This window comes from Polyodon spathula, chromosome 42 (genome assembly GCF_017654505.1).
Source record: "Polyodon spathula isolate WHYD16114869_AA chromosome 42, ASM1765450v1, whole genome shotgun sequence".
In the NCBI taxonomy this organism is placed as follows: Eukaryota; Metazoa; Chordata; class Actinopteri; order Acipenseriformes; family Polyodontidae; genus Polyodon; species Polyodon spathula.
The window spans coordinates 2955938-2980150 of NC_054575.1; the positions used below are offsets into that span (position 1 = coordinate 2955938).

The following is a 24213-nucleotide window of genomic DNA, read 5'->3' on the forward strand; positions in this document are numbered from 1 at the left end:
CTAAACACACTGGGGGCTGATCAAGCTGCTAGTAAAACCTGGACTGGATCACACTGCTGTGCAATAGGAGTCTATTTTCAACCCTGAAATTTCACAACAAATGAAAAATCTAATTTGCAAAAGGGTAGCTATGTAGAATAACAGGACCTAAATAGCGCTCAGCCTGTGAAATATCTTTCAGTAGAAACAGATTCCTGCAATAGCTGTGGCTAGAAGCATTGAATATTTGAGTGATTCTCTGCATTGACTGTTACACGATTGTAAGCCTGCTAAATCAATAAACATAAGTGCAGTTCAAACCCAAAACGTCTTCAGCAAGAAGCAGACGAGAGAGTTTAGCAAAACCGAAGGGAAATACACTGCTGTTAATTTTTTTTAAATTAATTTTTATAGCAATAATAACAATAATAATAATAATACAACTAGGAGTCTTTTTTTGAACAAATTAAAATGTCGATTCAATTCTGCTGCTTGCACAGTTTGAAATTGAAATCCCTGTGAAGCTCTAGTGCCCTACCCGAAATCTTTTAACAGATAGCTGGTTTTTAAAAAAATAAATAAATAAAAAATGATATTTTAAAGACTGGATGAGAAAATACAATGGAAGTAAATAAAACGGCTTTAATTTTTACAATTAAAAACTAATTGTAGAAAAAAAAAAAAAAAATCCACTGTCCTTCCCTCGCCTTTACAATAATTTATCAGTTAAACTGTTTTAAAAGTCGAATTTCTCTCTCATCCGGGACCCTGGCATTTTTACAGTAGCGTGATCCAGTCCAGGTTTTACTACCAGCTTGATCAGCCCTGTTTTCACTAAAATAAATTATTATTATTATTATTATTATTATTATTATTATTATTAATGTAATTATTTTAAATTGCAGAACCAGCATTGGTAGAAGGTCGGTAGATACTCGATTGAAAAATAAAAAAAAAGACAAAATTAATAAGAACGATAAGCAGCAGCGTGGAAATGAAGGGGAATTTTTCAAAAAGTATTTTTTTTTTTTTTTTTTTTAAAGGGAGTAGAGGGGTAGGTGCGGTGCCATCATTGTGCGTGGAAGGCAGAAGAGGACTGTTTTGGGGGTGTTTTTTTAGTTCAGCGTTCCCCTGCAGTTCTCCGTGCCGCACAGACAAGGGATTTTGTTCTCCTCGATGGGGAATTTGTAATCGTACGTGATCTCCTCGTTCATGCCGATCGCCTGCTTGGAGTAGATCACGATCTTCTTCTGGGATTCCAGGGTGATCACTTTGGCATAGCAGTTCGGCTGCAAGAGGAAAACTTAAAATCAATGTTCCACAGGCAGCTCTGTACTCTAACAGAACTAACGCTGCATCGGCCTCTCCTGCAGCTCTCTAAAAGTTTTGCATCCTCTAGAATGAACTCGCTCAACTTCAGAGTCCCAATGAAAGCTGCTGAATAATGTTCCCTTGTTAACATACTGAATTGCAGACCAGCGCTTTGTAGTTTTTCCCCCAGATACAATGAAAAACTGACATTTGCTAAATCCAACATGAAATACTACTGGACTGCTATTGTGGCTTCCAGTAGACTTTCCAGTAGATGCAAAACTTTTGGCCAGAGCTGTAGACAGGAAACATGAATTGTGCACAGTGTCTGAAGTGGATACATGAGAACTGAAATTGAAAAAGAGAAAAACAAATGGGAGAGAGCCAGGCACATGACAGGAGAAGAGAAAGAGAGCGAGTGTGAGACAGACAGAGGAGAGAGAGGGAGAAGAGATAGAGAGGAGAGGGGAGAGATAGAGGAGAGAAAGATAGGAGGGAGGACAGAGATAGAGGAGAGGGGAGAGAGAGAGGAGAGATAGAGAGGAGAGAGGGAGGAGAGGGACGACAGAGAGATAGAGAGAAGAGAGATAGAGGGAGGAGAGGGGAGAGGGAGGAAAGAGACAGAGGAGAGGGAGGAGAGAGAGAGGAGAGGGAGGACAGAGGGATAGAGGGAGGAGAGGGGAGAGAGGGAGGACAGAGAGATAGAGCAGAGGAGAGAGAGATAGAGAGGAGAGAGAGATAGAGGCCTGGCTGTACTTACCGTGCAGCAATGGTTGATGAATCGGGCGAGGTTGCCACATTTGGTGGCATCAATGATGGTGTCGTGATCCACTCTGAACAGATAGCTGCTCCCTATCCCCTCCTGGGCATATCGCTTCTCGCGCATGTCCGCCACCACCTGGAAAACACACGCGCCACTTTGAGTTCCAAACAGCAACACGGGATTCAAAACGTCTCGGCTTCAAAACACACACCGCGTCATTACTGCGATCAATCAAAAAATCAACGTACTATCAGGGGTCTCCACTATGACACTTCAAACTCTTAAACCTTTGCGGTCTTGTGTTGGATAATGGCTCCGACTCTCTGGAACTCTCTCCCTGCTTTGGTGCGTGATGCTCCCATCCTCACTCACTCTCCAGACCTGCCTGTTCTCTCTTGCTCTCCGTGCTCTTTAAGCCTGACATCTGCTATTAGCTGCTGTGTATTCTGCTGCTATCCTGTATTCTGCTCTTTCCACTGTATTTAATGCACTATTTCATGTATTCTGCTGCTATCCTGTATTCTGCTCTTTCCACTGTATTTAATGCACTATTTCATGTATTCTGCTGCTATCCTGTATTCTGCTCTTTCCACTGTATTTAATGCACTATTTCATGTATTCTGCTCTTTCCACTGTATTTAATGCACTATTTCATGTATTCTGCTGCTATCCTGTATTCTGCTCTTTCCACTGTATTTAATGCACTATTTCATGTATTCTGCTGCTATCCTGCATTCTGCTCTTTCCACTGTATTTAATGTATTATGCATTGTGTGTGTTTTTGCTGTATATCGTGTATGATGCAGTTCTCTGTTTTTGTAGTATTGTGGATTTTCATCTTGTTACTGTATCTTGCAAAGCGCTTTGTGATGGACGTCCACTGTCACTGTGAGGCGCTATATAAAACAGATTGTTTTATTGATTGATTTATTGATAATCCTACAGAATCAGCATCAATTGTTACCCACCAAGAAAGAGACACTCGTGCGGTGCTTGCTTTTATAGTGATACCCTAGAGGACTGGCACACGCGATAGGGGTAGACTGATACCCTGATTTCACGCTATGCACGCCGTGGGCTAGTTTTATGACAGAACATTTGGTCATTACTGTAAATCATATTTCATAAATGAATACAACTCATAGGGATGGGTGAGAATCAGACTCCCGCTCCACAGCGGTGTGATCCAGTCCTGCTTTCACTAGGAGTTTAATAATCAGACTCCCGCTGCACAGCAGTGTGATCCAGTCCTGCTTTCACTAGGAGTTTAATAATCAGACTCCCGCTGCACAGCTTTCCAGTCCTGCTTTCACTAGGAGTTTAATAATCAGACTCCCGCTGCACAGCGGTGTGATCCAGTCCTGCTTTCACTAGGAGTTTAATAATCAGACTCCCGCTGCACAGCAGTGTGATCCAGTCCTGCTTTCACTAGGAGTTTAATAATCAGACTCCCGCTGCACAGCAGTGTGATCCAGTCCTGCTTTCACTAGGAGTTTAATAATCAGACTCCCGCTGCACAGCAGTGTGATCCAGTCCTGGTTTCACTAGGAGTTTAATAATAAGACACACCTGAGCTTGTTAGCTAGACACACTGGGGGCTGATCAAGCTGGTATTAAAACCTGGACTGGATCACACTGCTGTGCAATAGGAGTCTGATTCCCGTCCCGGTTAAGCAGGCTGGCTGCGGGGGAAATGCCTCACTAGCACCCCCTACCTGTCGGATGTTCTGTCCCACGTATTCGATGACCATTTCGTCAGCAGCAATGGGTTCCATGGCAAAGAGGCCCCACTCGTGAATCCGACTCCTGCCAAAGCGAAGCTTCTTCTTACGGAACTGTGAACGCGGCAAGGACAGGGTTAATCACGCACAAGACAGGGGCAGCAGTTATACATACAGAGAAATAAAAACAAACATTCTGCCGATATTCAGCAGAAAAAACACTGAAAGAATAATAATAACAGGATTCTGCTCATACAAGTCAGCAGGCATTTTTTGTGGTAAGCTTTCTAATCACCCTGTACACACACACTGGACTCTATGAAGCTGAGGGGGTTCATTCTATATAGAGGGGGTGCAATTCAATATGTTAACAAGGGAACATTATTCAGCAGCTTTCACTGGACTCTATGAAGCTGAGGGAGTTCATTCTATATAGAGGGGGTGCAATTCAATATGTTAACAAGGGAACATTATTCAGCAGCTTTCACTGGACTCTATGAAGCTGAGGGAGTTCATTCTATATAGAGGGGGTGCAATTCAATATGATAACAAGGGAACATTATTCAGCAGCTTTCACTGGACTCTATGAAGCTGAGGGAGTTCATTCTATATAGAGGGGATGCAATTCAATATGTTAACAAGGGAACATTATTCAGCAGCTTTCACTGGACTCTATGAAGCTGAGGGAGTTCATTCTATATAGAGGGGGTGCAATTCAATATGATAACAAGGGAACATTATTCAGCAGCTTTCACTGGACTCTATGAAGCTGAGGGAGTTCATTCTATATAGAGGGGGTGCAATTCAATATGTTAACAAGGGAACATTATTCAGCAGCTTTCACTGGACTCTATGAAGCTGAGTGAGTTCATTCTATATAGAGGGGGTGCAATTCAATATGTTAACAAGGGAACATTATTCAGCAGCTTTCACTGGACTCTATGAAGCTGAGGGAGTTCATTCTATATAGAGGGGGTGCAATTCAATATGTTAACAAGGGAACATTATTCAGCAGCTTTCACTGGACTCTATGAAGCTGAGGGAGTTCATTCTATATAGAGGGGGTGCAATTCAATATGATAACAAGGGAACATTATTCAGCAGCTTTCACTGGACTCTATGAAGCTGAGGGAGTTTATTCTATAGGGCGAGGATGCAGAACGTGACCAGAGCTGTGCGTTACTAACAGCACAAAACTGTTTTTTTTTTTTTTTTTAGGGTTAAGTCTGATTCCTAACAAGAAGCGTAAAATTCAGGCGATGTGTTTTACCTTGAGTTGATTCAGCTTCAGCAGGTCGCTGTCCATGACAGCCTGGGTGCCAATAGCGCTCAGCAACCTTCTCTGCTCCGACCTGCGCTTTTTTTAAAGTCGTGATTCCTACCAGAACGTAAATGAGGCTACCTTGATTGATCAGCAGCTCGTCTCTGCAGACCCTAGGTTGGACGCGAGCTGCTTCCGCTGCTCAACCCTGTGCGGGGGGGGGGTGGGGGGGGGGGGGTGGGCGGGGGGGGGGGGGGTGGGGGGGGGGGGGGGGGGGGGGGGGGGGGGGGGGGGGGGGACAGGACCAATGCGTTTTTAACGCATCTAGGAACGAATCCGCCACGGTGACTCCAGAAGCCCCACGGCGATCGCTTAGGCATTTTGGTTTTAAGAGGTCTCCTGGTCGTGTAACACACGCGCGTATCTCTCTGTCCGTATGTATTAAATAAATATTCTCACAAAGCATAACAAAAGGAGATCTAGTACATTATTCCCCGAAGAACCCGCGAGCAGCCACACAGAAAACAATAGTGTTTTGATTATACAGAATGGTATCCTGCCGCTGCAGATCCAGTTCACTGCTTACCTGGGAGTCATATTCCAGCTCTCTGGCGCTCACAGGATACACGTCCAGGTAGATGTCTTTCTCTCTCTTGCTGATCGAGTAGTACCCCTCGCCTCTGGCGCAGCCAGACTTGTGCTCCCTCAGCTGCTTGTCCTGAGATCTCTTCCTTTTCCGAGGGTTCGGGATATTGGTGAGTAAAACCAGAGTCAAGGAGCAAAAACGGGATATTGTGTGTAGGGGGCCAGTGGCTGTTTTTCAATTATTATTATTATTATTATTATTATTAAGTCATTTAGCAGAGGCTTTTATCCAAAGCGACTTCCAGAGACTAGGGGTGGTGAACTCTGCATCATCAACAACCACTGCTGCTGCTGCAGAGTCACTTCCAATAGGACCTCGTTTTGTTTTGCGTCTCGTCCGAAGGACGGAGCCCAAGGAGGTGAAATGAAATAAAAACATGACATTCCGTCTGAAGTAATTTACAATAAGAAAAAATTTAGAAAAAAAAATTATTTTAATATCGGGGAATTTGTTGTATCCAAACTGACTATTTCAGAAAAACTCCCCTTGCACAGCAGTCTGATCCAGTCCAGGTTTTACTACCAGCTTGATCAGCCCCCAGTGTGTCTAGCTAACAAACTCAGGTGTGTCTTATTATTAAACTCCTAGTGAAACCAGGACTGGATCACACCGCTGTGCAGCGGGAGCCTGATTCCCTACCTTTGTTTTTACTGCTTTTGGTTTACTGTAAATAAAACAATTTATATAAAATAAACAGAACGGCCCCAGGGTCTAACAAGAGCGGCCACAGCGAAGGATATTGGTGTGATGGACCCAGTGGGTGTCGTTGAGCCAGTCTGTCCTGTGGTCCTCCTGCAGCAGCTTCTCGTAGGTCAGTTTGAGGAGCCGCATGTCCTCCACGTCCAGCCCGCAGTTCCAGATGTCGTAGAGTATGGTCATCTGCTCGAACTCGCTGCGCTGCTCATACCGCAGCGGGCCAGCGGGGGGCGCCGTCCTCTTCTGCGGCTGTCTGGGGCCCCCGTCTGCCGCCTGCAGCTGGATCAGCCTCTTGCTCTTCCTCCTCTCCTCCCCCTCGTCTTCCTCTTCAGAGTTCATCACCTGGCCTGGTTCTAAATCCTCGACGTCTATTTCCTCCTCTTCCTCCTGAAAGGTTCGAGAGAGAAGGGGGGGGGGCTGTTACTTTACACACGCAAGAAACAGTCAAGCGAGAAACTCCTCAACCTCGAGAGACGCACAAAGCGATTTTTAGGATGGATCTCTCCACAGAAATCAGGTGCCGACAATCAAGCGAGGGTGTCAAAACAGGCCGATTTACCAGAGATGGGAACAGGACTCCCGTTGCACAGCTGTGTCACCCATTCCAGGTTTTACTACCAGCTTGATCAGCTCACAGTGTGTCTAGCTAACAAGCTCAGGTGTGTCTTAAGCAGCTCCATAGTGAAACCAAGCATGGATCATGCTGCTGGGCAACGGGAGTCTTATTCCCAGCCCTGAACACCTTTCTGCTCGCCTCCTCAAGACACACCTCTTCAGACACCTGGAAAACTCTTCAACTTGCACTGATCTGCTCCCTGTGTTACTGAATTTAACCCTGCACTGAACCCTAATCTGTAGTATCTTCTATTTCACTTGCACTGATGTAACTCTCACTGTTATCTTGAACTGCCCCAATATCAGATCACACTGTGTTGTGTATCTTGCTCTTAATTGTGCTGTAATTATTGATATGTATTTTCTTGTATACAAAGTGTAAGTCACCCTGGGTAAGGGCGTCTAAGAAAAATAATAATAATAAGAAGAAGAAGAAGAAGAAGAAAAAGAACAACACCATCATAAAACAATCGCACATCGCTGCAAATCTCTACAATGAACCGACACTAGTGCATGAGCACAAATCTCCAATTCAGTGCGATACACACACACGCACAGAGAACTCTACCTCTGCCTGCGATAACTTCTGCTGCTTCTGCTTCTCTTTCCTCCTCTTCTTTCTTCCCTTTCTCTTGCCCCGCTGGCCCGTGACGACGGGAGCGGTCTCATCCTCTACCTCCTCCCCTTTCCTCTTCTCCTCACGCAGCTCCCCGACCCCGGGCTCTGTCTTGCCCACCCCCGCGACGGAAGAGGAGGAGGTGGGGGAGGGAGTGGCGGCAGAGACGGGCAGGGGAGCAGACTCCCCGATGACCTCCTCCGGCGCTTCCAGAACGGTCTCCATGTCGTGATTCAAAGTCACAGAAGCTGGGGGCTCGGCTGCCTTGTTCCCACTTCCTTTCCTCGGGGTGGCTGGCGACGGGACGAGGGGCTTGGCGTAGTTGTGTTCCAGCAGGACCGAGAGCGGGGATTCCTGTGGGGGACGAGGGGGCCCTCCCAGCATCCTCTGCTCCTCTGCCTCGTCCGAGGTCTCTGTCTCTTCTGAATCCCCCAGGTACAGGTCGCCCCCAGAGAGCTTGTCTCCTCCCTCCTCCTCCTGCTCCTCCTCCTCCTCCCCTCCAGCGAGCGGCAGCTTGTGGAGAGCGACATCAGCCAGCACGGAGAGGTCGACTGGCGAGCCAGGGTCGGGGCGGGTCGGGGAGGAGGAGGAGAAGGCGGCAGTGTTGGCCAGCTCCAGGAGAGTAGAGGCTCCCAGCTGCTCCTTCAGTGTCAGTTTCTGGTCTGAATCCTCCGCTGATCCCACCGGCTGGCTCACGGTTCTGGGACGGCCTCGAGGGCGCCCCCTGCTGGTCACCGGCTCCTCCACAGGCGCTTTGACCAAAGACGCGTGATCCAGGGGCAGGTTGAGGACGGTGCGGCAGATCATTTTGGGGCTGCGACGGCTTGGTTTGAGCTGGGCTTGGGCGCGGGGCGGAGTCGGGGGCAGGGTCTCTGGGGCAGCGGCAGCTGGGCGTAGCGGAGGGGGGATGGTGAGGATGTCGGGGGCGTCTTTTCTGACAGGGCTGCTCCCCATGCCAGATTCGCTGGGTTTGGGGAAGTTGGAGAAGGGCAGGAGGACTGGGGAGGAGGGCTCTGTTTTGGGGGTGGTCAGGATGGATTCCGGAGGCTGGGATTTGACTGGGGAAAGCATGGCAGAGGAAAGGGAAAGGGCGATCGGAGCGGCTGGCTGGGTCACAGAGAGCAGGGCGGCAGCGGGCAGTTGCTCAGAGCGCGTGTTGTCATTGTGATCTTCCTCCATGCAGAAGGAAACGGTTTTCCGGCGCTTTTTGAGGGGAGGCAGGATCGGGGTGGCGTCTTTGCGGGCGGGCAGGAGGGATTCGGAAGGGGGGAGAGGGAGTGGGAGCTGGGAGCGAACAATAGGGGGAGGCAGCTGCATGATGTCATCCGGGGGTTTGTCTGCTTTTTTGGGCTGCTCGCATTTTTCTTAAAAAACAAACAAAAAAAGTATATTATTCAATCAGTCAGTCAGCAGAGGCTTTTATCCAAAGCGACTTGCAGAGACTAGGGAGGGTGAACTCTGCATTATCAACAACTGCTGCTGCTGCTGCAGAGTCTCTTCCAATAGGACCTCGCTTGTTTCGCGTCTCATCCGAAGGACGGAGCACAAGGAGGTGAAGTGACTCGCTCAGGGTCTCTCACACACACACACACACACACAGGGAAACGGTGGCTCTGCTGGGATTTGAACCTCCTGGTATCAAGACCCCCTTTTCTTTAATCTGGAGATATTGAAGCTTGTCCACTTCCTAGAAGCTGATTAATCTCAGAACTTTGAAATAAATGTTCAGCTCTGGCCAAAACTTTAGCATTATCACCCTCTATATAGAATGAACTGACTCAGCTTCATAGAGTCCAGTGAAAGCTGCTGAATAATGTTCCCTTGTTAACATATTGAATTGCACCCCCTCTATATAGAATGAACTCCCTCAGCTTCATAGAGTCCAGTGAAAGCTGCTGAATAATGTTCCCTTGTTAACATATTGAATTGCACCCCCTCTATATAGAATGAACTCCCTCAGCTTCATAGAGTCCAGTGAAAGCTGCTGAATAATGTTCCCTTGTTAACATATTGAATTGCACCCCCTCTATATAGAATGAACACCCTTTTGACCACAGCTGTAGATTCACATAAACTACATGATGCACAAGCAAAGGATCACGGTTCAAAATCGATACTCTGCGTTTTTTCAGCCCTATTTTGGACCTCTTACCTGGTCTGACCTCCAAACTCGCCGTCTTTTCAGCGGCCATTTCAGAGAAGACGTCTCTATCCTCCACCTCTGCCACAGAGCCATCCATCGTGGAGTCGTCCATGGTGTCTGCCGTCTCCTCTTCCTCGTCCCTCCGCCGGCTCACCACCTCCTCCTCTTCCTCCTCCTCTTCTTCCTCGGAGGAGGAGGAGGAGGAGGAGGAAGAGGATCCCGAGCTGCTCTCCGAGTCCGACGAAGACTCGCTCTCCTCTTCGTCCGAGTCGGCTTTCGAGGAGGCATCGCTCACCACCTCGTCTGCAAGGAAGAGACTTCCTTTAACCCTTTGCAGCCCTGTGCCGGACCAGGCCCGACGTTACAATGTCCCCTTTCCAGTCCGACGTCTGGACCCTGTCCCACATCGTCAAAAAGACGTCAAGCGCAGGTCTCCAGTCGTTTTTTTCTCCGGAAAAAGCCGAGGACCCAAATGAAAAGGGAGTATCCGATAGCCCCATGCACCACAGAGATAACACGGACACTGCGTCCCCAGCCAAGCCCCACCCCTTGTTGGCTGTATTTTTCACACACCTCTTTATAGACGTGCACACTGATAAATCCTCTCCTGATCACTCGTTTTATCACCAAACTCCTCAATAATGTGATCCGAGTCATTATTTTATTACTGTAACATCTCAAAAAGCTCTGCAGGTGTCTGATGTTCTGAGCGCTGGGTGCAGAAGCAGCTCTCTCCTTTGTGTGTGTCCGTGTTATCTCTCTGGTGCAGGGGGCTCTCTGTATTGCTCTAATACGCCCTCTTTTTATGGCTCCTATCGGTCTCACTCGGCCACTGAAAGGTTTTCTCTGCTTTTTCTGGAGAAAAACCAACTAGAGACCCGGGCTTGACGTCTTTTTGATGGATGTGGGACAGGGTCCAGACATCGGACTGGAAAGGGAAAAGTGTAACGTCGGACCTGATCCGGCATAGCACTGCAAAGGGTTAAAAAAAAAAAAAAAAGGTACCTTCTGACTCTTCCTCCGGATCATCATCCTCTTCCTCACCCTCCTAAAAAACAGGTTTTACAAAAAAAAAAAAAAATCAGTTACACACATTCATTCACAAAAAAAATCAGTTACACACATTCATTCACAAAAAAAATCAATTTGATTTCAAGACATTTCAAACAAAAAACCTTCAGCTGGGTAGAAAAAAAAATCTATCTATTAGTAATCTATCTATCTATATACACTGAGCATCAAAAGAAATCTTACATTTGGATAAAATTCACTAGATGTGATTGAAAAAATTACAAACTCTGTTTCAGAGCAGACGCGGTGACTTTTTATTGTGCTGATTGACAGCTGACATCACGAAGACGCTGCAGAATGATCTGTCCGTCTCGGGCGGGTGTTGCGACTCTTGGTCTCCCGGTTCTGTCACTGACAGAGACGGTCTGGTTATACCACCTGCCAGGTTTGAAATCGCTGGCTGCGAGCGCCCGAGACGGAGAGCCACAGCCCGCTGCCCCAGCCCAGCCTCCAGCACGCCGATCGCACGAAGGAGCTGCTCTCCTGAAAGACGGGGCATATTTTTCTTTATTGCTTTTATTCAAGCTTTCAATTTGACAGCTGAAATCGCTCCACATCCAGCATCCAATCAACTGTGTCACTAATTAGGTGATTAAGAGCTTCAGTCACTCCAGGGTCAATATATATTATATAAACACATAAGGCCAGTCGAGGAATCAAAACCTTAGTGGATCTTTCAACAGAAGCCACTTCTTAGACTGATAAGTTTTGAGGCAGGAGAAGGAAGACCTTGATATGGATTGTGACTTAACATCGCCAGCAACAGCAGAAATCAGAGCTGTAAAAATCTAAAAAAAAAAAAGGAACTATTTTTAAAACTCTCTTGGGTCGACACTGAGAAAAGGCTGCCGGGCTGCATGTTAGAACCTCACAAACAGGTGCTTCCTGGAAAAAAAAAACAGTGTTTCCTACCTCAGCTGTAGCAGCACCTCTTACAGGAAGTTTAAAAAAAAAAAAAAGGGTTGTCTCATTTTTGTGCTGTGAATGCCAGCCCACTTCGGTACTTCACAAAATGCCTTCAGCTAACCGAAAAAACTAAACAATTCTACTTGCGCACACACACACACAGAGACACACACACAGACAGACACACTGTGCTGACCCAGAAGTGTGTCTCTGTCCTTCAACAAAGACAGACAGAGACACAGACACAGGCAGACAAAGACAGACAGAGACACACACACAGGCAGAGACAGACACACAGGCCCGACACACACACACTCCTATAAGTTCAGCATAGGCATTTCTGTTTAATTGTCTGCCTCTCTATTTCAGCAAATTTATTTAATTCGCTCTTAATACCCTATCGTTTCTACTTGGATCATTGTTTGCCCTGATAACTGCAAGAATGAGAATCAGACTCCCGCTGCACAGCAGTGTGATCCAGTCCTGCTTTCACTAGGAGTTTAATAATCAGACTCCCGCTGCACAGCAGTGTGATCCAGTCCTGCTTTCACTAGGAGTTTAATAATCAGACACACCTGAGCTTGTTAGCTAGACACACTGGGGGCTGATCAAGCTGGTAGTGAAACCTGGACTGGATCACACTGCTGTGCAATAGGAGTCCGATTCCCAGCCCTGAACTAGCTATTCCAGTAAAATCTCGTTCTGAAATTAAGTTGGGAAGCCATGCGACCGTGCCTTTACCAAGGGAAACCATGGGGGGACCCCTGCACTCCCCTGACTGTGCGACTCCCCCCTGCGAGCCACGCGGCCGTGCCTTTACCAGGAGAGACCCTCGGGGACCCCTGCGCTCCCCTGACTGTGCGACTCCCCCCTGCACACTGTTTTGTCATCCGTGATGCAAAGAAATACTTAATCCGCAACTACTACAACGCTAAAAAATAAATAAATAAGTAATGATTTGGGGCTAAAGTTGAAAACACTGAATGAATGTGAAACAGTAGCAGATGTGTTCGCCACTGTTTTAAACAAATTACATTTAAGAAAAGGACTCACTTTATCAGAGGACGAGTCGTCGGAAGTCTCCTCTCCCTCGCTGTCCAGATCGAAGGATTTCCTTCGCTTGTGTCGGCTCTTCCTCCTGCGTTCATCTTCCTCCTCGTCATCATCGTCCTCTCCCCTCGGCCCGGCCTTCGAGTCCCGGTCGTCCCGGAAGCCGAGCCGGGAGTGGAGCGAGCGTTCCTTCTCGCGGTCGCAGCTCAGATGCGCTGTTCTGAAGCGTACACGCTCTGTGCGAGAGACAGCGAGACAAGACAAGAGAAAGAGAGCACACACAACAGTACTTTGTCGTCAAAGAACAGCGAGACAGACACACACACACACACAGAGACAGCGAGACAGACACACACGCACAGAGACAGCGAGACAGACAGACAGAGAGACACACAGAGAGAGAGAATTTTAATTATTGTCTCAATCCTAAAATTTTAGGTGATATAAAACATTTGGCCATATCTATTTAAGTCAATGGGAAAGTCCCTCTAAAGTACCCAAAACATAACTGTGTAAATACACAGCAGACCATACCATCATCATCAGGAGTGGAGGGGCGGGCTCTCTTCAGATCACCCCCCTCAGACAGCTCAAGTGGTTCTTTCCTCTTCACCTAGGGAGCAGACAGAGAGTGTCAGAACATTTGCTGGTCCAGTGGTTAAAGATAAAGGAATCTTGATACCAGGAGGTTCAAATCCCAGCTCAGCCACTGACTCGCTGTGTGTGGCCCTGAGCGAGTCACTTCACCTCCTTGTGCTCCGTCCTTCAGACGAGACGCAAAACAAAACGAGGTCCTATTGGAAGAGACTCTGCAGCAGCAGCAGTTGTTGATGATGCAGAGTTCACCCCCCTGGTGTCTGCAAGTCGCTTTGGATAAAAGCGTCTGCTAACTAACTCATTAATAATAATAATAATAATAATACTAATGTCTGTGCCTGCGTGTGATCTACTACTCACTCATCCATAACTAGTTAACAATCAATACAATTTAGAAATATATTTAAAAAATAATTTAAAAAAAAAAAGTTAGGTTCAATGGCAAAAGTTTCTTCAGCAGTTACCTTGAAGGACGGGAGTCTGAGGGCCCCTCTGAGCCCCCCCGCCCCCAGCCCGAAGCCCTCCAGCCCGACCATCCCTCCGCTCTTTGCCCAGTCCACCAGGGAGACCAGACCCGGCTCTCTGAGCTTCAGTTTCTCCTCCTTCTTCTCTTCTTCTTTCGCCGAGGGCTTGACAGCACTCTGGAATGGCTGAGAGAGAGAGAGGTGGTGGAGAGACAGGAGGAGAGGGAGGAGAAAGAGATAAGGGGAGATGGGAGAGGGACGAGAGACAAGGGGAGATAGGAGAGGGAGGAGAGAGAGGAGAGACAGGGGGAGATGGGAGAAGGAAAGAGGGGGTGGAGAGACAGGGAGAGGAAGAGGAGCGAGAGGGAGGAGAGACAGGGAGAGGGAGATGGGAGAGGAGGCAGGGGGAGAGGGAGGAGAGACAGGGGGAGATGAGAGAGGGAGAGAGAGGGGGGTGGAGAGACAGGGGGAGAGGGAGAGAGTAATGTTACATACTTCTTTATTGTGCTGCATTAACTCTGGCAGTTTCTATGACCGACTTAAATCTCTCTCTCTCTATATACCTTGGCTTTCAGCTCCTTGCGTTCCCACCACTCATCAAACGTCCCGAAGGCAATGTTCTCCACCATCTTGCGGTTGAGGTCTCTCTGCATGATGCTCTTCATCTCCTGGATGAGGGAGGACAGCACGCTCTCCACCGTGGCCTCATGCGGGTCACTCTGAACCGGGTAGGCAGGGTAAGAACCGGCAGGGGAGGGAAGGGGCAGGCCTTGAGAAGAGGAGGGGTAGACCCCTTGCGGGGGCAGGCAGCGACCCCAGGCGGAGGGGAGGTGGGTAGGGAGGTGGGGAGGCAGGTGGGGTCCGGGGGGAAACCCGGTTGGCAGGTGCTGGAGGCGGTGAGTGGGTGTGGTGGTTGGCGAGGAGGAGGCAACCTGGGGGAGGGCGGAGGTGTGGGGGGGGGGGGAGGAGGAGGGGGGGAGGGGGAGGCAGGGGGGAGGGAGGTGGAGGGGGGAAGCGATGGTCCTGGTCGAAGGAGGAAGGCCCGTCCGGTTCGTGGTAAGGTGGAGGGGGGTATGTGGCGTAGTCGAAGGGGTGGAAGGAGCCCCCGACTTTCGAAGGGGAGGAGGATGATGCAGGGTCGCCCGGGCTGGGCTGCGCTGAAGCTGTGTTGTTGCTCAGCCTCATTTGGTGGAGCCTGCTGAGCATTTGGGTCTGCATTTGGAAGGACAGGGGCAGGCCGCCGTACTGGTTACCCAGTCGGTCCATCAGCTCCATGGTCCTCCCCTCGACCAGACTCCCGTTCCCCATTCCATGATTGACATAGTCCTAGATTGGGGGGCACCAGGGGCAAAGGGGAGGGGGGTAGTCTGGAGGGGGCAGGTCTGGGGGCAGGGGCAGGTCTCCGGTGATGTGGGGCAGAGAGGGAGGGGGCTGGAGGGTGAAGCCAGGGGGAGGCGGAGGGGGAGGACAACGGGATGTGGGGGGGAGGGTACGATGGAATGGTCAAGGTAAGGGAGGGGGGAAGTGTTGGTCCCCTACCTTCCCGAACATCAGGTGGGTCCGAGGGGTGGGGGGTGTTCTGTCAATTCCTCATCTGAGATTTCCATGTCTTCCTCCCGAGGAGTGTGCGGATGTCTGGTGGGGGGGGGGGGGGTGGGGGAGAGGGGGGGAATTCAGAATAGATCAGAGGAAGAAGTTACTTATCTTTTTTTAAAAAGTTTCCCCTCCACTCTTAATTATTATTGATTATTATTGAGGAGTGATCACCCATCAGACACTTCAGCGACTTCCGAGACATGGTTTTTCTTTTTTTATTTTTTTTTTTTTATTTTTTTTTTTTTTTATTTTTTTCTTTTTTTTTTTTTTTTTTATTCTTTTTTATTTTTTTTTTTTTTTAAAATTTATTTTTTTTTTTTTATTTTTTTTTTTGTCAGACACTTATCCAGAGCGACTTCCAGAGACTAGGAGGGTGAACTCTGCATCATGGTTCAGGGGGGGCTGCTGCTGCTGCTGGGTATACGTCCTCTCCTCCTTCCCTTTACTTGTCACTTCCAATAGGACCTCGTTTGTTTTCTAATAACGCAGTTGGGTAGTCTGTGATAGGTCGTCGCTAAGGTCTCTATCCTCCCACTTCAGAAGTAGTAGTTGTCTACGACCGACGTGAGCCAGATTAACCTCGGAGTCACACACACACACTCACACACACACACACACACAGCGAGTCAGTAGCTGAGCCAGGATTTGAACCTCCTGGTATCAAGACCCCTTTTAATTTAACCACTGGTCCAGCACAATGCCATTAAACTCCACAGCTACGGACAAAAGTTTTGCCTCGCCCTAGAATTTTAAACTTTGAAACATAAAAGCAAGTCACTTCGGATAAAAGCGTCTGGCGAATGACGAATTTGTAAAAATAATAATACTGTCAGTATTAAATAGTTAAGCATCAGATACAGATGTTATACGTTGATGTTAGATATATATGGATAACCTCGTTTTAGAGAGTAAAAATTCATAGAAAAAATAAAAACTATACAAACATAACTTCGCCCAGTTACCTGCTCTTGCCCATTGTGTGCAGGGTTTCTCCTCCTAGGATCTGCCCCGCCTCTAGAGGGCGCCGTTTCTTCGAAGCAGTCTGTTCCAGCCGGGGTAGCTGAGGCAGCGGTCTTTGAAGTCGGAGGGGATGTGGCCGGGCTCCTTGGCCCCTCCCTCCCTTCTTTCCTCCCCCCTCTCCTGCGCCCCACCCTGATCGACTCCTCCCCTTTTCTCCTCCTTTCTCCGGCCTCCTGCTTCCCCTCCTTCTTCTTCTTCTTCTCCTCCTTCTCCTCTCCCTCCTCTCCCTCGTCGGAGCTTAGGAAAGAAAACTTGGCCCGCTGCTCCTTGAGCAGCATCTCGATGCGAGAGTCCAGGCTGCTGTGGTGCGGAGTGAACGGCAGGCTCTCGTTGGTCGAATCGGGGGCCGGGGATCCGGCACGGGCCGGGGAGCCCGAGGCAGAGCCAGCTGGCGTGGGATCTCCAGTTCGAGGGGGTTCGGGTTGGGATTCGGGTGCTGGGGAGCGTGGGCGAGGCTGCAGCTGCGCTGAAACGGGCTCAGCCGGACTGTCGGCTGTTTCCGAAAGTCCAGCGCGAAGGCGGGGAGAGTACAATCCCTCGGAGGAATTGCTGGTGGCAGCCGTGCTGCTTGTGCTGCTGCTGCTGCTGCTGCTGCTGCCAACGCCCCCGCTTTCCGGAAGAGCAGGCACTGGGGCGGGCGGGAGAGGAGGGAGGACCCTGTAGTCCTTGTCGCCCGACGGCTGTTCAAAACGGGAGGCAGCGGTTGCGGGAGGCGGGGCGGAGACGGGCAAGGGCGAGGAACGGGGGTTGTCTTTGAGGTACGCTTTAGCGGAAGAGGAGGCGGCTTCCGCTGTCGTGGAAGAGGCGGCCGCCGTGGACGAACTGGAGGGATTCTCGGAGTAGCGCTCCGGGTCCCGGCTGTTGTGATTCCTGTGCCGGTGGTAGCCGGACGAGTAAGATTCCGGCCCCGAACGGCCGCTGCTGCTGCTTCTGTAACCCCTGTCCTCTCGCCTCTCCGACAGGGAGGAGGAGTGGTGGTGGTGGTGGTGGTGACCCCGAGAACTTGAACACCACCTCGAAAAAGGCGACTCCTGGTCCTGGCTGGTGTGTAACGAGACAACCACTCATTCTCTCTCCGCCGAGCACCAGGCACCTGACAACACGAATTCTCCCTGCACCACCATCTCCTCTCCGGCACAACACATAACTCGCAGGGAGAGCGCCTGTAGCGGCTGAGGGCTTATCCTCGAGAGCACCGAGCTGGGACAGGAGAGCGCCGTGTCGGCTGCCGACCACCACCTTGTTCCAGGTCCCCAGTACCACCAACCACCAGACCATGAGGAATTCTGCCTAACATGATACCTCAGGAAGGGAAGACGCTCCCCTGCAGTCACTGCGTACTTTCTCCCTTTTACCTGGGCCGGCCGCCGCTGTACGCGGGGTAGTGGTGTTTCGTTGGCTCGGCGTGTAGCTAGGAAGAGGAATAGTGGCCATACGTGGCCTCCGCGCGTACGACCTAGAGATGAAGACGACTGGGACTTATTAAGGGGCCGAGGGCTGAGTCTTGGTAGTTCTCTTGACGTCTGGCGGATCTTGTAACCAACAGGGAGGCTAGAGGAGGAGGAGGAGGAGGAGGAGGACAGGGGTGGCAGGGAGGTAGAGGAAGAGGATATTACCGACGAGGACATCAGAGGGTCCTGGTGGTAACTGCCGCCCCCGCCCCCTCCCCCTCCTCCTCCTCCTCCTCCTCCTGTGTAGCCCGGAGTCCCCTGCCTTCAAGAGAGAGAGAAAAATAATCACTGGGCTGGAAATTAGAATCAGTTCCCTGGTTCTGCTAGGAGTTTAATAATAAGACACACCTGAGCTTGTTAGCTAGACACACTGGGGGCTGATCAAGCTGGTTGTAAAACCTGGACTGGATCACACCGCTGGGCAACGGTAGTAAACCGCACAGATGAAACTGAACAGAAGGCTGCGTTCATGTTAACATTTACTCAAACGAGGATCGATTTACAAATTTAAAAATGCAACTTAGTCTTGACCTACGTTCTTCAGTCAGGTAAGCCTCAGCGGTCCATTTATAAAATTTATGCTCACACGCGCTTTTTAAAAAGTAATTTTTTTGCAGAGTAAAACAGGTTTAAAAGTCCCTGCATATCAACAGGACACTCAGTACTGCATCTCCAGCCAAGCCCCACCCCTTGTTCGCTGTATTTTTCACACACCTCTTTATAGACGTGCGCACTGATAAACCCTCTCCTGATCACTCGTTTTATCACCAAACTCCTCAATAATGTGATCCCAGTCATTATTTTATTACTATAACATCTCAAAAAGCTCTGCAGGTGTCTGATATTCTTTGAGCGCTGGGTGCAGAAGCAGCTCTCTCCTTTGTTATGTCTGTGTTATCTCTGTAGTGTACAGGGCTATGAGAGCCGTCTCACTCGGCCATTGAAAGGTTTTCTCTGCTTTTTCTGGAGAAAAAACGACTAGAGACCCGGGCTTGTCATCTTTTTGATGATGTGGGACAGGGTCCAGACATCGGACTGGAAAGGGAAAAATTGTCGGACCTGGACAGGCACAGGACAGCAAAGGGTTAATTCAACCAATTAAGCGTCTAACCAAGTTACTGACCTGACTGAGAAAGGAGAGTCCTGAGAAAAAGGGGTTCCTCCCCTCGGAGTATAAGGGGTACCCCCCTGCGAGGAGGAAGAGGCGTTGCTGGGGGTGAAGGGCCCCGAAAAAGAGCTGGGGGTATCTAGCCGGCCGCTGGAAAAGCCAGTGTCCTGGGAACAGGGGGTGCTGTTTCCGGGGATGCCTACTGGTAGCCCTGCAGCCATGCCGGTCAGGACAAAACCACTGGGGCCACTGCTGCTGACTGGGAGATCAGTGGAAGATCTGCGACGGACATCTGTGGACTGTGGAGAGAGAGAGAGGGAAGGAGGGGGAAGAAAGAGAAGGGGAGAGAGAGAGAGAGAGAGGGGAAGAGAGAGGCAGAGAAGGCGAGAGAGAGCGAGAGAAGTATTATTATTATTTATTTATTTGGCAGCCTGCTTTATCACAGGCGACTCACACAGGCGTTTCAGGGCAGCACAGGGTTACAATGCAAGCTTCGTATTGAAACACAGTGTAGTTTACAGCAAGGGCTGAATAACAACACTGCTAGAATACAATATGAACTAGGATGCAGCAAGGTAGGATCACAGCAAGTTATATCTACAGTGACAGGTTACATCTAAAAGTGGTGCACTATTATTAATTACGATGAACGAGTCATTCAGCAGGACGCTAACGACTCACTGAGACTGGGGGGGGGGTGAACTCTGCATCATCAACAACTGCTTCTGCTGCTGCTGCAGAGTCACTTCCAATAGGACCTCGTTTTGTTTTGCGTCTCGTCCGAAGGACGGAGCACAAGGAGGTGAAGCGACTCAGGGTCCCGCACACAAACACACACACACACACAGTCAGTGGCTGAGCCGGGATTTGAACCTCCTGGTGTGGAGACTCCTTTTCTCTAACCACTGGACCAGCGAGCCTCCTGCAGTTTTCCATTCCCCCCCTTTGTTATCTGGCTTGCCCCTCACTCACTGTGTCAGGGAGCTGTGCTGTGGGTGGGAGGAATTTGTCTGTAAGAGCTTTGCCCCCCGTGGGCACCGTCTGGGGGGTGTAAGAGCCGTTCACCAAGAGCTCGTAGTATTTCATCCTCTGCTGCCCTGCAGGCCAAACATAAAGACATGGGTTAGACTGTACACAGCTATGACCTCTCTGTGTGTCTCAGTGCCTGTGTGTGTGCGTGCGTGCGTGTGAGTGTGTGTGTGTCTGTGTGTGCCTCTGTCTCTGTGTCTCTCAGTGCCTGTGTGTGTGCCTCTGTCTCTCTGCATGTCTCAGTGCCTGTGTCTGTGTGCGTGCGTGCGTGTGAGTGTGTGCCTGTGTGTGTGCCTCTGTCTCTATCAGTGCCTGTGTCTGTGTGCCTCTGTCTCTCTGCCTGTGTGTGTGTGCGCGCCTCTGTCTCTCTAGGTGCATCTCAGCGAGTGTGTGTCTCTGGGTGTCTCTCTCTCTGAGTCTCAGTTTGTGTTCCAGTGTGTCTCAGTGTGTGTGCCTCTCTCTGGAACTGTGTCTGCGTCTCTCAGTGCGTGTGTCTCTCTCACCCTTGATGTCCAGCTGCGCGTGGACGATGTTCCCCATGACGGAGGTGCTGTGCAGGTTCTTCACGGTGTCCTTAGCTCCGCGGGTCGTGGTGAACAGAACCCTGGCCAGGCCCAGGTGCTTCCGAGTCTTGGGATGGAGCAGGATCTCGATCTCCTCCACCTCCCCGAACTTCCGGCACATGTCTGCCAGGAAGGGCTCCCTGATATTGTCGTTAAGTCGGGCGAAAGTCACCTCCTTCAGTGGGATCTGACCCACGTAAAACTCATCCAGCTGAGAGAGAGAGAGCGATACTTACGAGTGAGATGGCAAAGCAGTGCCGAGATAGACGTGCGACTATTTCCTGCGCGAAATGCATTTACTGCCACAAATGACCGGGTTGGTATTCATTCGCAGAACAGAAAATGTTCCATCCCTCCAATAAATAATGCTGGTTATCATCACAGGGCTGGGAATCAGACTCCCGCTGCACAGCAGTGTGATCCAGCCCTGGTTTCACTAGGAGTTTAATAATCAGACACACCTGAGCTTGTTAGCTAGACATCAAGCTGGTAGTGAAACCTGGACTGGATCACACTGCTGTGCAATAGGAGTCCAATTACCAGCCCTGCAGTGCAGTCCGTGGCACAGGAACGGTCCCGTAGGTCACTCACCTTGAACTTTGGGATGGGAAGCGAGATCTCTCGGTGTCTGGACCAAATCCTCCGAGGACGTGGATCTCGCTGTTCCCCCACAGGGGTGTAGCCAGAGTCCTGAAAACAGACAAGCCCGAAAATTTAAGGACAGCGGACAACCAGGGGGGGAGTCTACTCTAGGCGTCATTTTCAGAGCATTTTACAGCACTGGGGAAATCACCCTGGGTTGTTATCTTTTACCGACTATTTTCAGAGTTAAAAATTGCCGGCTTAGCGAGAAGGACCTCTCCGCAGAAATTAGATGCTGGCAATCAGGCGCGAGGCTCGCCAGTGTGAATCGGGTTCAGAGTGAATTGAGAAGCAGCAGCTTGTGGTTTGCAACGATCGCTCGCTCGCTTTTTTTTTTTTTCACAAACCCAAACCAGCCCACTCTGAACGGGTGAATCAGCCCCGACCCGCACCAGCGACCCTCGCCCGAGGAGAAAGCATGATTCGGTCAATCGAATAATCTAGCACACACTCACAGGAACGCTGAACTCAACTCCATCGTATCGATACACTTTTTGGGCTGCCCGGCGCAAGGCAGGGTCCACGATCAGTTTATAGCTTCTCCACTGGAAATTCACGCCTCTCTGGGCATCTCCCTCACATTCCTGATCCATTCTGAATCATTTACACTGTGGAGCAAACACACAGAACAGCACACGTCAGCCACAAACCTGCTAACCAAAGCTGTATCCTATACTTACAGTAGATATATCAGGGATGGACAGAAGACTCCTATTGCACAGCAGCGTGATCCAGTCCAGGTTTTACTACCAGCTTGATCAGCCAACAGTGTGTCTAGCTAACAAGCTCAGGTGTGTCTTATTATTAAACTCCTAGTGAAACCAGGACTGGATCACACTGCTGCGCATAATTTAGATATTTTAGCTAACACCATCTAAATCAAAAGAAACTACACAAAACGATATCGCAAAAAAAAGAAAGGGTGAATCCATAACAGTCGTACAGAAAGTATTTCATGTTAGATTTCAAAATGCCACGTTTTTCCAGTGAGTTTTTTCAATGTTAGGTATCTGGGAAAACTACACAGCGCTGGGTGTGCAATTTAACAAGGGAACATTATTCAGCAGCTTTCATTGGACTCTAGAGTTCTTTCTATATAGAGAGTGATGATGCAGAACTAGGTAAGGTCCAATTGCTGGAGAAGCAGACCCTGTGTCACTCAATCCTCTCTAGTAGTGGGTTTGGACCCCTTGCTTGCAGAAGCTCGGTTCTCGTCAGTAATTCTGCTAGCAGTAAGACGAAAGTCAGCAAGGGTGTGCGTTGCCAGACTTGCACTGCACTCGGAAGCAGAACTGGGGTTCATCAGAACTATAAAACACAATTATAGCATGCTTGCTGAAATTTCAGTGACAATGCAATTTTGTTAAATTACTATTTACTTGGCAGCCTGCTTTATCCCAGGCGACTCACACAGGCGTTTCAGGGCAGCACAGGGTTACAATGCAAGCTTCATATTGAAACACAGTGTAGTTTACAGCAAGGGCTGAATAACAACACTGCTAGAATACAGTATGAACTAGGACGCAGCAAGGTAGGATCACAGCAAGTTACAAAATGACATATTTAAACACGAAGCTTACACTGTAACCCTGTGCTGCCCTGCAACACCTGTGCGAGTCGCCTGGGATAAAGCAGAAGTCTGGCAAATAAATACATAAAGAATATTATAAACGCAACGCTACAGAGGAAGTACCTGGAAGTACCTCACTGTGTTGTAGTTCAACAGCCAATGGTCTAGCTGCAATCAGACCGTGCGAACCAAAGGTCACGCCAATGCTGCAGTTTGCATACCAGTTTGTTTACATTACCCAATAGCTGCCTGGCCACACTGTCCGTCTAAATCGGGGCTTCTCAACCCCAGTCCTGGGGACCCCCTGTGGCTGCTGGTTTTCCTTCCAAGCGAGCCCTCAATCACTGAACATCTGTACCTGTTCACAGCTGTTAAAAACAGTCCCTGTTCCAAGTTCTCAAATGTTATCGGGGACTTGAAATAAGCACATGTTTCAAGATTCTAATTAAGCAAATGATCAGGTCAGTGAAGGGCCTGGTTAAGTCACTGAGGGTTCGGTGGGAACGAAAACCTGCAGACACAGCAGGGGGGGAGCCCCCCCCAGGACCGAGATTGAGAAGCCCTGGTCTAATGCAACCGAATCCAATTACTATCTGATTATCATCTGACATAAAAATAATAAAATAAAATTTTAAAAAGCTAACATTCAACTTTGCTTTTCTTAAGATTCACACATTAAAAGCACACAATATCTATCATATTCACATATATACGCATCTATATACATATCTGTATCTATCTAATATAAATCTATATCTATCTACATACATATCTATATCTCTCCATCTATCTATATATTGTTAGTTTTGAAACCCTGAAAATACACAGAGCACTCAAACGCTTATTTCTTAAAAAAAAAAAAACACAGTTGAGTCTTTTAGGAAACCGACCTGCTTTGCAATGACTAGATTCAACCTGTCAGTAAATTTCAAACCCTGTTTCACCCACCTCCTCGTTCCCCCCCAAAAAACAAAAAATAAAAACTACGAGGAACACACGCATATCCCAGATATAACTTAAAAGGGTTAAAAAATTTATATCTCTATATATAACTATTTTTTTTTTTTTTTTAAATAAAAATCGTAGCATAACCCCCCCCCCCCCCCCCCCCCCCAGAATTTGGGGTTTTGTTAAACGCGCGCTGAAGTTTTGTTTTTGTTTATTTAAGTTCTGCATGCTAACCGCCCCGGTAGTAGTTTATTTCGAGATCCAATTGTAACTAACCAGCTACTGCTAAGTCAATGGATTCGGGCTTATTTTACCTGCAATATTGCAAAATGGACGTTATCCGTTTTTGGGGCCAAGTATTAAACAATTTGTTGACACTTATCAATTTCGGCACGTGTTGAATTAACTGACATGCGGGAGCCTCGCCTTCGGCGATTTTTCGTTATT

At 48.9% G+C, this 24213-nt stretch overlaps 1 protein-coding gene across 1 annotated transcript; it reads right to left on the reverse strand.

Annotated features, from left to right (window-relative positions):
- On the reverse strand, positions 1-22813 carry setd1a (SET domain containing 1A, histone lysine methyltransferase). The gene is given in 22 exon segments (XM_041236749.1): positions 1-1268; positions 2051-2188; positions 3769-3888; positions 5045-5152; positions 5622-5794; positions 6422-6764; positions 7561-8972; positions 9761-10054; positions 10757-10799; positions 12782-12931; positions 13311-13391; positions 13840-14025; positions 14403-14771; positions 14818-15165; positions 16398-17457; positions 17758-18168; positions 19030-19313; positions 19987-20111; positions 20547-20817; positions 21198-21296; positions 21704-21856; positions 22398-22813. Coding segments are annotated over 21 exon segments (6327 nt in total). The 5' UTR covers positions 21842-21856; positions 22398-22813; the 3' UTR covers positions 1-1094.
- Between the last annotated feature and the right edge of the window lie 1400 nt (positions 22814-24213).